A 20,585-nucleotide genomic window follows, 5' to 3' on the forward strand; every position below is an offset into this window, starting at 1 on the left:
TCACATCAAGCCAGTTATTTAAACTGAAGATAACAGATGGCCAAGCAGAAGGGGAAAGAAACCAACTTTAGTCTGTGACATTGAAACGCTCAAGTCTGGAATAGAAAGAGTGGCTGACTTCCTGCAGAAATTACATGGCTTTGTGAGATCCTTTTTTGTGACCTTGCTAAGGAATGGCTAATCCTACAAGGGTAAAGCAACTGGCACTGAAATAACATTTTGAGACTCAAATACTTATGAAAAAATAAATTACCTGTCAGACCAGTAGATGTAAGCCCCAAAGACCGCAACTGAAAACATATCCACATTGCTCCCTGACAGCACCACCTCACGATTCCCTCCAGTCTCAAGGTCGATTCTTTCTATTTTGTCTGTACGAGCATCACACCAGTACAATTTGTTTTCCTAAAGATCAATTGAAAAGGAATATTGCAACCTTTTTTGGATTAAGTGGTTTATTAAAAAAAAAAATAAGAGAACACTAAGAGTGGATTAATGCAAGTTGGCAGTTTGCACTTTAAATACTTAAGAAATCCAACACACCTCATAGTCGATGGAGATACCATTCGGCCATGCTATTCCCATGCTTACAAGGATAACCTTCTCTGAGCCATCTAAGCGAGCTTTTCCAATGCAGGGCATCTGTCCCCATTCAGTCCAGAACAAATAGCTGAAATAAAATTGCTGATTTAGAGTAATATGCAAATAAACATAAAAACACATATTCATAATAATAAATCAATAACATCCATTCCATTAGAACAAAAATAAAACATTTTATAATCCATATACATATGTGTTTATTTATAAAAAGTAATTTTTATTGTAAAACTATTTATTCATAGAAATCACATGGATGAATTCAAAATCCCCCAAAAATACTTTGCTTATACTACTCCATGTCTGAAATGCCCTTCTCCAACCTGCCTGCCTAATTTATTCTTGTTCCTATCTCAAACATCATTTCCCTCAAAAATTCTTCTGTGTTCTCATTACTGTACAATATACTCTGCATGGATAAGAGTGGCAAATTTATAGTGCTATATTTCTTATATTTCTTTACAGTGTTATTTTTTGTTAATGTCTTTTGCTCCCACTGGACAATAACCTCAAGGAGGACACTGATCTTCTCTCCTTTTTATCTACTAGTACACCTACAGCACTAGGAAATTAGAAAATTTTTAAAATAAAAATTTGTGGTAGATAAATATTTATTAATGCATACATGAATGCACTATAATTAAATATTTATTAATGCATACATGAATGCACTATACTTTCAATTCTGTCCAATTACACTGCTAAATGTAACGATTCTAATTTGAATTTTGTAAGTTATCCTGTGAAGGGATAATTAAACATGGATTTAAACAAAAGCAGACATTCCTATTTTAGTAAGCTCATAATGCAGAATGGAATATGGAAGAAAATGTAATACGGAAAGAAAATCCTGGATATGCTGAAATAAAAATGTCAAAAAACTAAATGTAGAGAAACAGAAGGCCTAGTATCTATGCTTTCTTTCACTCTTTTGTTCAGCATATATAATATTTATATTACAAATGTATATTACAATACGAAATGCATGCTTTCAGATAAATAGGATCCACTCTTTTGAAGTTAGGTTGACTGAAATTTTTATTCACCTGTCAGAAAACAGCAATGTTTAGAATTTAGAAAAATATGGCAATCATTGATTCATTTAGGCAAAATGGGTATGTATTCTGTGCATATTAGAATACATATATAGGAGTGATCATATGTGAGAAAAGAAATGAAGTTAAATATACAAAAATCAAAGATATACATTCATATGTTGTACCCACTTAATGAACTTATTTATCCATAAAAAAGATACTTAAACTATGTAAAAGTACCTGTACCTTTATGCATATTGTTTTGATTTGTTTTAAAAGTTGATTTTTTTTCCCTGACTGCTATATAAAATAAATGTTTTTGGACTTTTACAACCAGATGAAAAGGAGGTGTGGCTAGAATTTCAAGTATATTAATCCTGAAGAAGCTTTCATTCATATTTACAAGATCTATAAATCAGAAAGGGAAAACTTTATAGCAAGAAATCCAAAAAAAAAAAAAAGAAAGAAAGAAATCCAACAAATATTTTACTGGCTAGATCTAGGCTGAAACAGGTATGGAAAAAAAAAATATATGCTTTCACTATAGTTAAGACTTTTTAAAACTTTCATGAAGATTCTCATTGTGTTAAAAAATAAATAAAATAATTGGGAGGTAAAATTTGTTGCCCTATTTTTAACTTTGTAAAGAAAAATTTTACCATTATTAATGCCCTTAAAATACTAGTCAGGCATTGCGTCAAAATGGCAGGGGATGTAACAGTGAGAAGAAGGCATTTTGGGAGCCGGAATAGACAGGTGCTTACTTATTCAGTCTGATTCTTGTCATCTACTTTAATATACCCCAGAGTTCAAATATGGAAGGAAGTATGTACAATATTCCTTTTATTTAATCGTAATCTGCTTTCAAAATGCACTAATACAAATATTATTTTGAGTGAGCAGGGCAAATCAGCCATTTCACATATTTAAGTGCTAATTCTCACAGGTATGGAAACTGTGGCTCAGGATGTCAACAATCCACCATCACGCAGATGACCAGGAAGGGTTCAAGCCAGAAACTTCACTCAGGCCTGTGGTGGATTCTCTATGTTGGCTCATCAAATATAAACAGAATACAACAATATAATAACCTTATGCCAAATGTTTTTTTTTCCCTAGGTATAAGGAATAGAACAAACTTCCTCATACTTAAAAACACAAAACAAGCCATGAAAAAGGTCTTAGTATTGAGAAACAAGTCTGTCTTGTTCCTTTTTTCTCAAGTAGTCCCTATTTATTTTAAATCTGCAATATTTCCATGCAGGAGGCTTAGATGAATGATAATAACATTATGAATTAAAATTATTCAGAATAAAACTATCTGGAGTACAGATTTTACTCAAATTTTCCATAGTGATTTGATAAATTATCATTATATATAAAGCCAATCTGACTGTAGGAATCACTTTTATGTGGCTAAATAATTTATCAACTTAATAAAAATAAAAGATTTGAAACCTACTAAAATGAAGCAACATTTTATGAATGTCAGGAAAGGAGTAATTTATTTGCTCCTTAAACTGAAATTAAAAATAAAGAATTGAATAGAATTAGCACCTTGAGAACCTTCAGGAATTATAACTAAATGTAGAGAAAGAATACTAAGCTTAGAGAACTACAGGGAGAAACTTATGAATAATTTAAGAGAGCAATTTACATAGTTATACTTGAGATAACTTTAATGAACATAGATTCTTTGTATCTAAATGTGATTTTTCAGGAAGGGGAGAAATAAAAATCCTTGTCACTGGTTTTTGAGACCCCATGGAAATTAAGATTCAATGCCAGCATTATAGGTCGATGTTGTTCCCATTTGAGCTCAAAATTTGCAGTCGTGAAATGTTTGTTGGACTGTACGATACAGTGAAAGAAAGTGCCTTTAGAGTATTGGTTTGATTAATTTAGCGCTGAAAATACTTCTCAAGTTTATCCCGGGCCCAGAAATTTTCCGAATTGTCAAAATCAAATGCTATGTTATATAACCGAAGTTTCTCTGGATAATAATTTGTCCTAAAGTGAAAATTCCCATATTCACAGAGACTTGCAGTGACATAATCTAAAATCACAAAATTAAAAATGGGACATTCAAAAGTGGATTGGAAGATTATAAGGATAATATCAGAAATTATCATAACACAAACATCCGTATTATCTTAGCAAGGCATAGACGTTCTTGGCAGGAAAATGTGCAATGAATGCATATTATGTTCCACTATTAACATCCAATTAATTACGGACATTTGAATAATAAGCAAAATATTCCATTTGGCAGCATCGGGATTCTTAAAGGCCTGGGATACACTTTCAGTCCTCAGAGGTTTACTGTATTTATCATATGACCATTGTACTGATGTCGGAATTATTTTACATACAGGTACATTTATAAAAGGAAACAAATCTTTTGCACTTGCAATTAAAGCTCAAAACTACAGAAAATATTACAAATGCCCTTGTATAATTTCAAATAGATAGATTTTTAAGAAATAAAGCTAACATGAAAATAAAGCTTCGACTTTCGTGGGGAAGAGTAAAAAGTGTGAGGTAGAAAGAAAAGAATGAGTAGGTCCAAATTGTTATAAAAGAAACAGGATTAAATATTATTCTTTTAGACATATGGATAATAGTGAAAAGAAACTAATTGGAATCAATTGTCTTTGCATTTAAGATTCTTCTTTTGAATGCTAAACTATTTCCTTTGAACACAGATCTGGGTTGTAATTTTTACAATAAACTCACTCTTTCTAGTCTTATGCCGTTATAAGAAAGCATGCTTTATATACTTTATCCGATATGCCAAAGAAAGATGAGATAACCAAAAAATTCCATGCTGGCACAAAAATGAAGATCTTGTAAATTCTTTTATAGGCAGATGTCTTGATTGAGAAGAGAATCAAGAATGTTATTGTTACTCTGCTCCACTAGGGGAAAGTAAAGTGTGTTACATTATCAGCAAAAAGCACACAACAACAAATAGAAACAAAACAAAAATTCCACAAATTAACAATAGCAGCTAGCCTTTATGTGAGCGTGAGTTTTTATTTGACAAAAAACTGCTTGTAATTTTCAGTGTCTCAGCAGTTTCATTAGAATGACTTAGGGGCACCTGGGTGGCTCAGTGATTGAGCATCTATCTGCCTTTGGTTCAGGTCATGATCCTGGGATCCAGGATTGAGTCCCGCATCCTGCTCCCCACAGGGAGCCTGCTTCTTCCTCTGCCTGTTTCTCTGTCTCTCTGTCTCTGTGTCTCTCATGAATAAATAAATAAAATCTTAAAAAAAAAAAAAAAAAAAGAATCACTTACAACTCATCCTAATCAAATACTTTGTATTGGTAGGCCAACCTGTCAATGTCTCCATTTTTAGGGTACATGCATGCAAATAACATAAACCTTTGAATACATTTCATGAACACATGAATTGACATCCCCTACGAGGAATGCAGTGTAAAGTAGAACCTTCTCTATTCCTGTGAGGGCTTCTTCACACTTCCTTTTTCTTTATTTAATGTGCAGTTTTGTTTTGAGAAGGTATCGCAAGCCAATCCCAAATCACTTTTCAAGTCCTAGATGTGTTGCTATTGCTTAGAGGTTCCTGTAATATAAAAAGAACTCCAGCACGGAGAGCAGAACACTCATTAAAAGGAAGAGTCTAGAGACCGTATAACCTTGATCACTACCTTTCAATTTCCTTCTTTTTTTTTTTTTTTGGTCTGCGGTTTGGTAGATGATTCTCAAGTGAATTCTTTTAGTGCAGTCATGTACTCACTTAGCAAATATTAACTAGGTACCTATTATGTGCTAGAAGCTGATGATACCAAATGAAGTGGCCTTAACAATCCTCATGAAACTATTTAATGGTAGAGGCAGATAGGTAGAGAAAGAATAATACTCTCCTCCCAAAAATGCCAATAGAAATACTTAAAACTTGCTAGCTGTAAGTTTCGGAGTCATAAAAAGTAGAGGCTTCAACACTGAGAATGTACGATGGTAAGAGAAGTTGTCATTTCCATATACAAATCAGAAATGAACTTTTCTTTTGAGCCAAAATAAAGATACATGCCATCTGGGTTGTTCTCTTTTTCTGTTTAAGCTTAAAACAATATTTATCATTTATCCCACAAGTCTTGTTCTGGTTTCTTTTATTCTTAAGTTTTATATCAGATTCCCTCTTGATTCACAACTTTGCAATATTGCGTGAAGCAATTATTACGTGTATGCACAGTCAATACTGGGAAACTATCAAGAAAAATTCTTCACGCACACAAAAATGTATTTGGTATCCATAATGCTATAGCATATTATTTTTATAGCTTATTTTATGTTTAGTTCCTTATTTAATACCCTGCCTCATTGCACATCTTCTCATTTTAATAAATACATACATGTACATATACACATATGACATCAGTTTGCTATTTACATGTTTCAAAATATTTTTCCTGAGTAAAGGGTCCATTTTTTATTCATTTTTGGTATCCCTGATGTAAAATATTTGATGTTTATGTATAATATATACATTTTCTTATGAAATATTTAATATCTAGATTCCTAGAGCCAAAACTCCTAGTACTCATAGGCAGATTTTGAATTCTTAAAATATTACACAGAAATTTCCAGTTTGTTTCATGACCTCCAACCTGTCTTCTATATTGGTCACATCCAACATACTCTGGATGTTCCAATTGAAAGAAACTGAGATGATTTCCAGATGTACAGAGAGAAAGATCTTCTAAACTTCTCTTTTACCTTTTACCATAGCTTTCGATCAGATCCCTTAAAAAATCAGGGTAAGTTCATACATAGGGGTGTGGCTATTTCTGGTTTCCATTCAACATTGCTTTGGTGGTCTGGACCAGAAGCTCCCTCCTGTAGTGGGAGTTGGCATGTTTTTTCCGGCCTCTCTTCCTCCTCCATGAGCCACAGAGCTAAAGTCCAAGACATTTTGATGACTTCTAGTCCTTCTTCCCTCCTTTTAGCAGGGAGAATAAGATCCAAAATTCATGTTTAGAGTTAAGGAATGAAGATGAAGCACATGGTAAAAGATTGGGTGAGCAAAACCTAACTAGTTTTAAAACAATGGTGTTGGCAAAATTTTTGAGAAAAATCCTAGTGAAAATAGTGTGATGCTTTTCTTTCATTTGTTGTTATAATTTGTTTATATGCCTCTCTTAGAAACCTGTTGAAAAAATTGGCTGTAATTTGGGGCTTGATTATGGTGTTTCTGAGTTATTTGATCATCATGGTATCTTAATGTTACAGGAGATCCCTGGGTGGCTCAGCTGTTTAGTGTCTGCCTTTGGCCCAGGGCATGATCCTGGAGTCCGGGGATCAAGTCCCACGTCGGGCTCCCTGAATGGAGCCTGCTTCTCCCTCTGCATCTCTCCCTCTCTCTCTGTGCCTCTCAGGAATAAATAAATAAAATCTTAAAAAATATATATATATTACATACTAAACCCTGATTCCACCATTATTTCAATTGCAAATCAAATTTAAATCTACTTGTTTTTTATATGTACTATCTTGCCTTAAGATAAAAGCATACTTTAGAAATGGTGTTGAACTATGCTATACTCTTTCTATCTCAAAATATGTTAAACTATCACTCAAGATCTTCTGTATATTGTTAAGCATTCTAAAAGCATACATATATTACATCAAAGACTATTTGACAGTATGTAGTTGTTGAACACCAAGATCCCATCTTAAGCTGAATCCTACAGAAACACTTTTCAGCAAGTTATTTATGATCATGAAAATATAAAGTTATATTAACAAAACAATGTTTTGTCAGAGTATTTGTGCTTCACTTAAAGATCATATACAATGGGAAGTTAATCGGCTTTTTTCAATGTTATACGAGGTATCATATTGTGACTTCTACTATAGAAAGTGAATTTTTAGCATAAAAACTATTACATTTCAATTTTTTAAAAGGAAGTGATGCCTTACAAAAGACTCATCGGAAGGAAGAAACTAATTTTTCAAGCTGAAGTAAATTTATACATGCTTTCTATTTTGCATTTGGCTACATTTTAAAAGACTTCAAGTCTCCTTTGTTCAAAACAGGCTTCATGCCCACTTTTTCAAGGCACATTTATATCTTGGATTCAGCTAATTTACTCCATCATTGTTTACCTTTTTCCTTTGGCAATACCCCTGACATGTTTTAACTTCTAACAGAATATGAAAATGCTGTAATTTTATTCGTATGATATGAATTTAAACACCTAAATGTCTACATAATATTATCTGGAAACCAATGTTTGAATTACCATTTCCTGGAAATCGGCATAGCATTTAAAAAAAGTATATTGATTCTTAACCATAAATCCTGAAAAAAATGTATATCTATGTGACATAATATTTAAGAAATATTTTTTAGAAGAAGTGAGGATTTGGAGGTAAATAATATTTGAATTATTACTACATATTTCAAAGATTTCTTGCTTTGTGGATTAAAGTGTAAATCTTGGGGGGACTCAAAATTAAGATATCAAAATTATTTAATAAGATCCTCCAGCTGAGTCTGTGCTCAGTTCATAGTTGTAATGAAAAGAAATGGGGAATCTATGAGATATTGGAGAGAAAAGATGACAGGAGTTAGTGACAAATGAAAAACTACAGAAAATCTAAAGTAAGTTTCAATCTCGTCAGGACAAAAAGACATGCTATGGTTAGGAAAAGAAGGTGTAGACTAGACGTAGAAGAATATGTTAAATTTCTGTGACAGTGCACATTCAAAGATTTTCTAAAGAAAAATGGAAATATAAGTGAAGACATGAAGATGAGATTTTGGATGTAATGTAATGATTTGTAAGAAAAACGTGAAAATATGGTTTGAAGGATAAATATATCAAGAGAGAGAATGCATACCAAACTTAGATGAGGAGAGAGATGTGCAGAAGAGGTATGGAGGTAGGGGCGGGAGAGCAAGGAGACTCAGAGTTAGAGAAGGTAACAGAGAAAATAAATTCTTGAGTGGATAATCAATGGAGAAATATGTCAAAGAAAAGGTAAATGGTATGAAATCTGGGGGAAAAATCTTTTAATTTGGCTATGGATAAATTTTAACAATTCTGGAAGGAACAGAACTTCTCTATTCTAAGAAGTTGGGAAGTAAACATGTAGAGAGAAATAAGACATTAGGCATTTTGTGGGGAGTAGTTATTTTATTTATTTATCATTTTTCTAATGAGAGAGATCAGATCTTATTTGAAAACCAAAAAAAGGCTTCATTGAAAGAACTGATTAAAAATGACAGAAGAGTTACTGCATGAGATACTTGAAAAATTTAAAGTGGAGAAGATTTAAGTAAGAAAGAAAACTTTCTCTGAGGTTATTTGAAAACATTCACAGCATAAATTCACATATCCGATTTCTCCATATCATCACTCTCACAATTAACCACCAAATTTATTTAATTGCTTTATTACTAACTGTAAATTTTGCCATCTTCTCCCTCCACTGCTGTCATTCTTAGGGACTTTATGACTTATGCTGATGACCTTGTGAACATCTCAGCTCATGTTCACCTCATCTATTCCAGGGACCTGCATCCCTCCTTTGCCTCTGCCTTACATAAGCAGGGTCACACACTCATCTTAATTACCACATAAGACTGCTCTATTTCCAATTTTACCAATTCTGAAATCATCTCTTAATTTATAGAGTTGTCTTTGTCATTCACGTCCTTACTTCTTACTCTGACTTTAACCCGCTGCTCTTGGTTTCCATGATTCACTAACTTCTAGACCTCAGCTCCTGACTGGCAACTCATGGGTATTCCATTACAATCCAACTTTGAATCTGTCGCCACCTGCTTCCTTTCTGGCTTTTTTTTTTTCCTACTGCTTACCTGCTGAATATTATTACTCAAGGTCATAGAAACATACTAATTAGATTCTGGAACTCCATCCCAGCTAAATTTATGTTGCTGTAAGTCCTTTTATTCATATTTTATTCACCACAAGAGTTCCAGCAAAACTACCTATCCACTCAAAGCTGCTAACCTTTCTCATATTGACCATCGCCTATGAGTTTCTTCAATTTCACTAGTGTATTTGCTAAGATATATTTTATTGCAGCATCCTGTTTCTTCATTCCATGTCCAAAACTAGAAGAGGAAGAGAAATTCCCCTAATTCAATCCTCCCATTTAAATTTACCTCATTTAATCCTTCCAATAACCAAAAACGACATGGACATTTGAGAACGAGGTATTTCAAAAGATTGCAGAGGTAGGAAAAATCCAAGCTAGGATTCTAATCTGTAGTGGACATGGTTGGTGCTCCACCTAGACGTCCTCAGATTTTGTTTCCTATTTCTATAATCGCCAGTGCCCAGCTTCTGTATCCTTTGTCTCTAACAATTCCCAAAGGCACTTTTCTTGAGAGAACAGCCACTAGCAGCTCTTCTTTCACAAGCAGTGCTGAGATCTTGTAGGTCTCCCGAGGGTGGCCCTCATCCAATGAATGGTTGGGTGGCAGTTTGAAAGCCAAGCTCCCTCACTCTCAAGTGAGTTTTAGACTCCAGCACTCCCTAAGTAATCAGCTGAGACCTGGACTTTGCTCAGAGTTGAATCTTTGTTTCCTATCCTGCTTCTCTCCCATTGCCTGAATTGAATTTTCATTACAGGCTCTGTTTCTGGAATACCTGATGTAAGACACAAATTTTGTCCATCTGCTTTCTGGTCCACTATTCTTCCTTCCCCACCCTATTGCTTCTTCCTGTCCAAGTTCCTCCTACCCTCCCGGGAATTGTTTTTTTCTCAGTTTCTTACCCTCTGCCTATGAACATGTGGAGTATCCCCTGACTCCTACACTAACGAAAACTTCCTCAATACCCTACTATCTTCTCAACATCTATTGTTCCCTCTTTCCCTTCATTGTCCAAGTTTCTGTCACTGTCAATGAAATATGCAAGCTCTACATTCTAATTATCTTTCATTTAGTCATTCTTTATATTTGGCTTCTGTCTTTACCAATTTCCTGAAATTGATAACAATTAGCAACATCATCCTCATTATCAACTGCATGTTCTGTTCTCTGCTTTAATATTTCCTAAGCTCTTTATTGCTGGCACACTTTCCTCCCTGGAACTGTCTTCCCTTGACTTCTATGATATAGTGATTTTCTGAGGATTGAAATGAGCATTTTTCTTTTGCCTTATTCTTGATTTTCTTTTTCTCTTCTCTTAATCATTTCATCCCCTGATTAAAAACGTTCTCCATTTTTTATCCTTACATTTCTATATTCTGTACTCTTTCTTGAGTAATCTCATCTATACCATGGTTTATTGCAGAGTCTGAACTGTTTAGTTTAGACTAACAGTTAAACTGTTAAAATAAACTGAAGTAAATTTATACATATCCAACTCTCAATTCCATATATTCTACTAAATATCTCTTCTCCAGAACATGCTATCCTAGGAAGAATCCAGGATTGCAAAACAATTTTAGTTAAAAGAAAAAAATAATAATATTGTTAGGATTAATTTTTTTAGGCATAAGAGACTGGATTTTTCTAAATCCAAACTGATATTTCATATGTATTTTAAGATTTTTTCCTCTCTCTCTCCAACTTTGATCAGACTCCTGCTGGCCCAAGAACTTGCAAAGAGAAAGTTCTTTTTTCTTTTCTTTTCTTCTTTTCTTTTTTTTTTCTTTTCTTTCTTTTCTTTTTTTTCTTTTCTTTCTTTCTTTCTTTCTTTCTTTCTTTCTTTCTTTGTTTTTAATTTATTGCTCTTTTCTATTTTTTTTTTTTTTTTTAGTCTCTCTTTTACATGTTTGTCTCCAGCTCTGTCCATTACTTGGCTTGCGGGTAAAAAAACAACCCCCTCCTCATAACGCTCTCTCTAGGATGATAACTATTTCTATGAGTTCCTTAATTTAAAGCATGCTACAATTTCAATAAACTCACTACACTTCTGAGCATTGCTTACGGGCTTTTGGGGCAGGGAAAAGGCTTAGGAAAGAGAGTCTAGGACCATTTTAGATTCTACTTAGTAAAGTGGGGAATGTGTCTTCAAGGTAATTTCGTTAATATGTGGGGAATACTATTGCCTATTTAATGGCCCCAGCTACATCTCGGCTCTTCCCTATGTAGATATACTCTTGCCAATGGCCTCTCTTTGCCACCACCAATGCTTTGATTATTCTATTCTTCAAGTAATATATTCCCACCCTACCTCAGAAACCTCTCTCCTTCAAGTCTTCTCCATAAAACCTCTACTAAACATCACTATTGCTGCTACTACCTTCCCTATGACTACCTACTCTGATTATACCAAATCTCTTGTTTTTCAAAACTCAATGTAACTTCATAAAAATCTTATAGAAATTATGTTAACATAAGATTTAGGCTTAAGTCATATTGGTCTAGTCATTTTATACCCAAAAAAGAATCTCATGGCACAATATGAGACTTAATTTTAACTGAAATTTTGTATTTGTTTAAACTGCAAGCTTAAAAAAAAACTGTAAGCTTAAACAGATAACTCATTGTGAATGGAAGCAGCATCTTATTTTTATACCATCATACTTCACAGTGCCCACCAGTGTCTTTCATGCAGTAAGCAGTCCTATTTTGTCAAGATGTACTGAACTGAAGGCTGAAGAGGAGATGGAGATGCCTTAACATGATCTCTCACACAGTGTGCTGCACTCAATAAATATATTTTTTTTAATAAACTGACAGAAAGTGGAGTATATGTGGGTTGCTTTGCCTGATGTTCTCAATCATCCTAGAGAGAAGGAGGTATGTTTTTATGCTAAGATGGCTGTGGAGATACAAAAATATACTTAAAGAAGATAAGTATCTTCTTATTGTTGTGCCAGGTACAACACAACAACTTGAGGTTATATACTAGGCACAACAATTTGAGGTTATATACTAGGTTTCAACAAAACATTAAAAAAAAAAAACCCTACAGATTGGCAAGTAGCAGCAGCAAGAGGTATACTAAATTGAACTGCATAAATCTGTAATAGGCCAGGCACAAGACACTCTCTACCATACAAATGAAGTGCTGCACTTATTACAAATACAAGGGGAAGAAATTCTTTATTAGAAACAAACTAATTTCCTGCATATCTCTGGGATTCCATAACATTCAAATTATATTTGTTCCTACCATTAGAATAATTATCCACAACATAGTAATTGATCAAGTTTTCTCTATTGAGGATATAATGATTTATTGCTTGATTATAAATTATAATTTAAAAAGATTTTTAAAATACTATCATATTGGAAGAGTATATTTTTATTTTCAAGTTTATGAGTGTGATGTAGACATCAATTTAGTCATGTGTTATATTGTTGGAATTAAACAAAAGCACCCTCTCCCTTCACAATCTTAATATGCAATGGCATAAATCCATGGTCACATGGTTGTAGCCAAGGGGCTCTACAGAGGAAGGGGGAAGTTGCAACCAACTCAAAATTATTTTATAACCTCCTCTCCTATTTTTTTCCAGTATTTTCTCATTATGGCTTATTCTCTCTTTAACTTACACTTATAACCTTTAAATTTTCAGTGCAATTTAATCCTGAAACTGTTAAAACTGTTTTCTTGAATGCTTAATATTTTTGGTTATTAAGTTTCATAATGTTCACCAATATATGTGCATATGTGCAATATATAGTGCACAGACATACATGTACATATAATGTAGTACAATTTTGGAGTTTCGAAAAACTTGACTCTCCCAAATATCAACTTGATAGCAGAGTAATTACTCAAAATAGCTAACTCAGTTTCCTTATCTGTTAAATGGAGGAAATAATACCACTCTAGGTTTGCCGCAAGCTTTTAAACAGAGTAAAAGGGGAATAGGAATAGAATTCCTGGTATATTGGATATAGGGTATATGAGAGAGACACCAAAGATCATACCAAGTATTTTGACACAAGCACCTGAAATAATAGAACTGGCAGCAGCTAATGGAGGCTTCATAATCGTGAAGAAGATGCAGTTCATCTGCTAAGGTTAAGATTTCTGGTGGATCTTCTTTTGATTACCTAGTGCTACTAGAAAAACCCTCCAAACAAAAAGGCTTAAAACAATAACTTAATTGCTTCTGCATTTGCAATTTGATCAAAGCTCAGCAGGAACAACTCATTCCTTCTTCATATTCACTGTGATACCACCAAGTCTGAGGTGACATAACAGTTAGAGGCTAGACTCATTTAGGTTCACTCACTCAACAGATCCAGCAATTGGTGCTGGCTGTCAGCTCAGACCTTAGCTAGAGTTCTTGGCTGGAACACCTATGGCTTCATGGCTTCCTCGTAGCAGAGTGGCTGGCTTCTAAGAATGCCTCAGGAGAATTATGTTGAAATTTTGTTTTCTTTTATGATATATCCTCAGATTTTACATAGTATCAGTTCCATAATAGCCATAGACCTACTAAAATTCAAGCATATGGAAAAGATGCTCCACTTCTCTGTTTGGAAGAGTCAATGTCACATTTTAACAAGAGCATGTGGAACGGCAGATATTATTGTAATCACCTTGGAAAATAAAATCTGTCACAGATCTGTAATTGAACATGTTGAAAAAGTAGCACATAAAAACATAAGAATCTAGAGTTTAGAGTGAGGTGTGATCTGGCTATCAACATTTTAAAGTCTTTAACATTTAGGTGGGATGAAGCTACCAAAGAGAATAACACCAGACTGAGCCCTGGGGAACTCCAACATTAAGGTGTCAAGAGAAAAAGAACGAAGAAAGGAGAGTGTATTGGAATGACTACAGAAATGGAAAAATCAAGAGACTGGTTTCCTTCTTTCTCATAAGGTCTCTTTGAAATTCACCTCCACAAGATCTGCCCCGTTAATAGAAATTGAGTTTCTTGAGAAACTGAGTTTGTTGTATATACTGTTTCACCTGGGACCTTATACCAGTCCATGAGATAAAACATAATTCATCTAAATATGTCAAAATAATCTCTTCCCTTTCTTTGGCTAACTCTTTTCCCCTGGTTACATTCCCAATTCTGGGTTACATGTCCATCCTTAGATTAGTCAATCTAAGATATTTCTGGCTAACAGATATCAAACAAATTGACATAAAGATGTTTCTCTTCCCAAATATGATCTGGCAAGGAATAGGTGTTTTATCTTCTCCCCCTTCTCCTTAAGTGTAAACATACTCCCAATGATATATCAGATGTGTTGTAACAGCAATTCTAAAACAGAAAATAGGCTAGTAAAGATAACAGTTGAAAAAGAAAGAAAAACTCCTATAGACTTATGCTCTAAATTTCTGCATCCAAGAGCATTCTTAACCAATGAAGGTTTCTTAACTTTTACATTGTAATCTTAGCTTGAAGTGTGACAAATTGTCAAGGTTATTTCTTTCTCCTATATTAATCTTTTTGTTTCCTTGTTCACTATATTAATACAATGACTTAACTTTATAGCATTTGTCAAGAAACTGAAGCAAATGATGATATTAGAAAAGCTACAAACAACCTATAACAAATAAGAAAGTTTGCAAAGTTTCACGATAGTTGATTTGATGTTTTTCATAGATTGCCTTCATTCTAAATCGATGTTTTTACACTGTGTATCTAATACATCAGGGTTCACTTTTCTACCTCTCCAAAATGAAAAGGAGTTCAATCAACATAAAAATCTTCACCTTTTAAATACAAGCAAGCAAAAAACTTTGAAGCCAAAACTATACTAGCAATGAAAGAAAAACAATGGTGGCAAGTTATATAAAGTTTTATAAAAAAAAAAAGTTTTATAGTAAGACTATTTCTAAATTATTGACTAAGAGAAAAGCAGTTATCAGTCAACAACTTATTCTTTACCAGCCAATGTACTAAGACCTGGAAATAGAGAAATGAACCAAACACACATGTCTATTCTCCTCATAGCACAGTGAAGAATGGAGACATCATCCAGTCCAGTGAAAATATAGAGCTACTAAGCAAATAAATATAAGCAAATAAGCAAATATTGTGCATGGAATTTATAAAAAATGAAAGTACTAGGTACTTTGGTGTCATAGAATAGAACAATCTAATCTGTTTACAAAGCCAGAGAAGGATAAATAAAATTTAGCAAAGTAAAAGTCGTAAGGAAAGCACTGCCAATAAAGGAAAGAGGTTTTTCAAAGGATGGGAATAGAAAAGAATAAGAAATATCTGAAAATATTTTTAAAACTACGTAGTCCAAGAGAGATTGACTGAGATACCAAAGAAACAACAGTAGGAGTTTGAGATTGAACATTTGCATAAGATCTGATTAAGAAAGATCACACACACACACACACAAAATCACAATAGAGGAGCCTGGGTGGATCAGTTGGTTGAGCATCAGGCTGTTAATTTTGTCTCAGTTTGTGATCTCAGGGTCATGAGGTCAAGCCCCTCATTGAGCCCCACATGGAACTTACATTCAGCACAGAGTCTGCTTGTCCCTCTCCCTCTTCTCCTCCCCTCACCCACTCACTCTCTCTGTAAAATAAATAAATGAATAAAATCTTAAAAAAAAGTATCACAACAGAAATTTTGGGCTTTACACAAAAGTCAGTGGGGATGGATCCCTTGAAAAGATCTAAGCAAGAATTATAGTAAAAGAAAAAAAGAATCACTGTAGCCCTTAATGATGTTAGGAAATGAACTGGGAAGTTATTGCAGTGTTGTATGTGTAAGATAACAGATTTAATTAGAATGGAAGTTGCAAAGATGGAGAGTGGTAGATTGGTAATATTTAGAAAGGAAATATTAACAGAACTTGATGGCAAATTGAATTCATTTCAATTTTAGATATGCACAGAGTGCCTATGAAACATCCAAATGGAAAAATGGAGATGTCAAAAAGGTAGGTAGACATATTTATCTGGAACTCAAGGCAAAAAAAATACAGAGGTTGGGATGAACATGTTTTGGCAATGATAGATTTATAAATGGAAACTGAAGCCTTAGAAATATTGAAGAAGAGGTTGGATACCAATCATTCAGCAAATAAGTGAGTATCCACTTTGTAAACAGTTGTAGGGCAGAATTCAAATTGAGAACCTAGAAACATTTTGGTATACTTACTTGGATTTACACATACATTAAAGAACTGCATAATAAATATGACCCCATCAAATGTGTTCCGAAATATACATCACAGAGTTAAAATAAACTTTTTCTTTTTGCTTAGGTAAAATATTGAATTTCATTTCAAACATTATAACCTGAAAATAAATATTAATATGGACATCATTTTTTTAAATGAAACTTAAGAAAACTCACTTAAAACTCAAGATATATATATATATATATATATATATATATATATAAACTCAAGATATATGTAAAGCTTAAAATTACCCTTTCTCTGGGTGCACAGCAATAGATCTTGGTTGATCCAGGCCTTGGGAAATAATTACATAACGGAAAGAACCATTGAGTCTTGCAACTTCAATTAAGTTGAAACCATGATCTGTCCAATATATGTTACCTAGGAGAAATACAGATATGTTTATAACATGGTTGTAAGAAAGAAAATTATTAATTTGTTATGGCTAAAAGTAACTTTCTGAACATTCACATATAATCAAGAAATCATTTACTTCCTATATTTCTTAATGTGTACATTTTCTAACCAGAAATCTGTAAATAAACTAATATGCAAATACTTCCTAATCTTGCATATCTGTAGTTTAAACCACATAGTGATACACTTATATGCTAAAAATAAGTTGAAACTTCTCTCACCTAAAGAAGGGATCTATTTTAACTTTTTACTGACTCCAGGCAAAAGAGAACTTCTAACACTTTTGTTTACCTGCCTCACAGTTCCCAGGAGATTTGGGCATAGTTAACACTACATACTCTACTTTTGCATAAAAACACTTGTCTAAAGGCTCAAAAGCATTAGAAAGAATGAAGTCAAGAGCAAAAGAGACTATTTATCCCTGTGGCTAGAAGTACAAAAAAAAATTGTGATGAGTTGGAAACAGAATTTTTATGAAGGAGATTGAGACCCTAACAAAATAGGTGAGAAACGAGAACAGAAAAAGCCATGGATTATACCAGCAATCCAGTCAATAGCTATCCCCTCCACTCTTCCCAAGCCATTGGTAATGATATCTTCTTTCCAAGTCTGATCTCTTTTAGCTCGGCTAATTTTATTGAAGCCCATGTCTGTCCAGTAGATGGTATCATTTTCTATGGGTAAGACAGAAAGAAAAAAAAAAACAAAAAACAAAAAAACACACACATACACTATAAAAGGTATCGATATATGCATTAGGATTACATTGCATTAGTATTTGGGGGGTTATCATTCTGGGTTTACCAGGCTATAAATATTCTTCAGGACAATTTATTAACACAAATAGCAAGAAAGATGTTAAAACAACATGAGAGAACCTAGTCAAAAGGCTTTTGAAAAGTACTTTTGAAATATACTATCATCCTTGATTATTTTTTCTCCATTTTCCTGCTCATTTTAACTCAATAAATACTTATCTCACATTCTTTTGCAACCTTGATATCAAACCATGCTATTTTGGACCACAGTTTTTCTCTTCACACCTATATCTGTGTCTGAGTTCTCTAAGTAAAAAAAAGAATACTATTGGAGATAATCAACAAAGTCTCAAAGTAGAGAGATAATGGAAAGAAACATAAGGGTATTTCAACTATATTGAGAGTGTTTTAAGCATAAGGTCATTCAAAATGTATAAAGCTTTAAAAATGCCCTAGCATCCAATTATTCCTTCTGAGGTACTAGTTTCCCAAATGTCAACTACAAACTCCTTACATTATTTTTTAAACTCTCATTGTACAAACGGGCTTAAGAATACTTGAAAAATGGCTCTATGCTATTGTAGAGTCTTTAAATAACAGTGCTTTTTGAATATTTGAATGAAAAATGTGTCTAAAGATTATAAATGAAATATATGTGCATGCATATGCATAAAGGGTAGCAATTATAGACCAATGATTTTAAATATAGCCACCAGAAAGACACTGGGGACAAATCATTAAATAATAAATTTGCCACCAACTAAGTAAGTTTTCGTGTTGTGACCTACGTGGCCATTTGAAGAACAAATCCTTTAAGGCCAATATAATTTCCCTCTGGCACAGTGACAGACTATGGAAATAAAGAAAAAGCAATTAGTATAATAAAGCCATTTATCAGTAAGTTTTGAGATTCCATTTCAAATAAAATATAGTCTAAATTATTTTGCCTAATTGGAAAAAGATTCCAAAACCCCCTTGTTCGCAAGAATGGTAAGTCAAATATATAATTGTTTGAAGCAGAATAGATACCATTTTCAAATATATATCTGGAAAGCAAGAACTTGCTTGATTTTTCCAATTCTTTAAAAGTATTAGTTAACATGTTTCATTTTGAAATATTGAATCGATGAACAACAAAAAGTATTATTTTTGCATCAATACTAAGCATTATGCCAAATCCAAACCTCTTTTGCAAATATCTAACTACCATATATCTAACTACCTACTTTGATTCTCCACTTGTATGGAGAGAAGGCAATCTATGTATACAAAAGACAAATTCTGGATTTCTACCTGAAACATTCTTCTCTTGCAGTCTTCCACATAACAACTCCACATGCCATGATGATATATGATGGATGGCATCTCCAACTTTTGTTTCTTGAGCTAAAAACTTCTTATTATCCTTGATTACTTTTTCTCAAACTTCACATCTAATCCATCACCCAAATACTCTTGTATTCAATCTATTACCAAGTATTTTTGGCTTTTTTTATTCTTCCTTCAAATCATATCCATCATCCAACTACCTCGCACATTCTCTGCTACTTACAGTGGTATCCAAACTACTATTAACTCTTGCCTGAAGTAGAGTGGACTCTTGAACAACCTGAGTGTGAACTATGCAAGTCCACTTATACACATATTTTTTTCAATAAATATATTGAACAATATTGGTATGTCACTCATGATTTATCTTGTAAGCAGATGACATAAACTTGCAGTGTAAATAAACTCAGCAAAGTACTGCAAGTGTATTTCTCATATGATTTTCTTCATAACATTTTCTTTTCCTAGCTTGCTTTATTGTAAGAATACAGTATTTAATATCTACAATATACATACAAAATATGGGTTAATCAACCGTTTATGTTATCGCTAAAGCTTCTAGTCAGTTCGGCTATTAGTAGTTAAATTCTGGGAGAGTCAAAAGTTATATGCAGATTTTTATACTGCACAGAGGTCAGTGCCTCTAACCCCCCCCCATTGTCCAAGATCAATTATATTGCAAATAGTCTTCTAACTTATTGCCCAGCTTCACTTCTGCCTCCATATTTTCCTTCCCTCCCCAGTCGTTTCTCTATTTAGGGACCATTGTTAGAAAGTAAACAAGATCATTTCTTTCCTCTCCACTCAACTCTCTAATCATTTGCCATCTAATCCAAGGTAAAATTGAAATTCCTTCCCATGAACTTCATGATCTACCCATATTCTTCAACCCTCTCTTACCTGACGTCCTTCCCCTCACTCATCATCTTTGGTAACGGACCTTCCTCTTCCTAACACAAACCAAACACTAACAGTCTAAGGTTCTTTACATTACTCTTTCTGTTTGGAAGCTCTTTCCTCAGGTACTTGCACACGTCCATCTTACCTCAAATATCATCCCTTCTTATTAAAACTTTCCCTGACCACTCTATAAAAAAATTATTTCCTTGCCATGCTCTTCACCCCTTACCAAACCTATTTTTGTCCATAACATTTATTACTGTTGAACCCATTATGTATGTGTTGGCTTGTTTCTTCAGTGTCTGTCTGTCTTATCTCATGGAAATGTAATCTCTGTGAGGGTTGGAACTTTATTTTGTTCACTGCTTTATCCCTGGCACCTGGAATGATAATACCTGACACACAGTAAGCTCAAAGTAAACTTCTGGTGAATAAATGAATGAATGTGTTATGCTATCCAAAGACCG

At 33.6% G+C, this 20,585-nt stretch overlaps 1 protein-coding gene across 1 annotated transcript in view; it reads right to left on the reverse strand.

The window, feature by feature from the left end:
- Positions 1-20,585, reverse strand: part of LOC112912724 (low-density lipoprotein receptor-related protein 1B-like) — a 1,003,376-nt gene that overhangs the window by 264,808 nt on the left and 717,983 nt on the right. Inside the window, exons 34-37 of the mRNA XM_072745081.1 lie at positions 17,671-17,805; positions 16,966-17,095; positions 544-670; positions 254-405 (exon numbers count right to left, since the gene is read on the reverse strand). Of these exons, the coding sequence (XP_072601182.1) occupies positions 254-405; positions 544-670; positions 16,966-17,095; positions 17,671-17,805 (544 nt within the window). The remainder of the gene's footprint in view (positions 1-253; positions 406-543; positions 671-16,965; positions 17,096-17,670; positions 17,806-20,585) is intronic.

This window comes from Vulpes vulpes, unplaced genomic scaffold (genome assembly GCF_048418805.1).
Source record: "Vulpes vulpes isolate BD-2025 unplaced genomic scaffold, VulVul3 Bu000000626, whole genome shotgun sequence".
Taxonomy (NCBI): Eukaryota; Metazoa; Chordata; class Mammalia; order Carnivora; family Canidae; genus Vulpes; species Vulpes vulpes.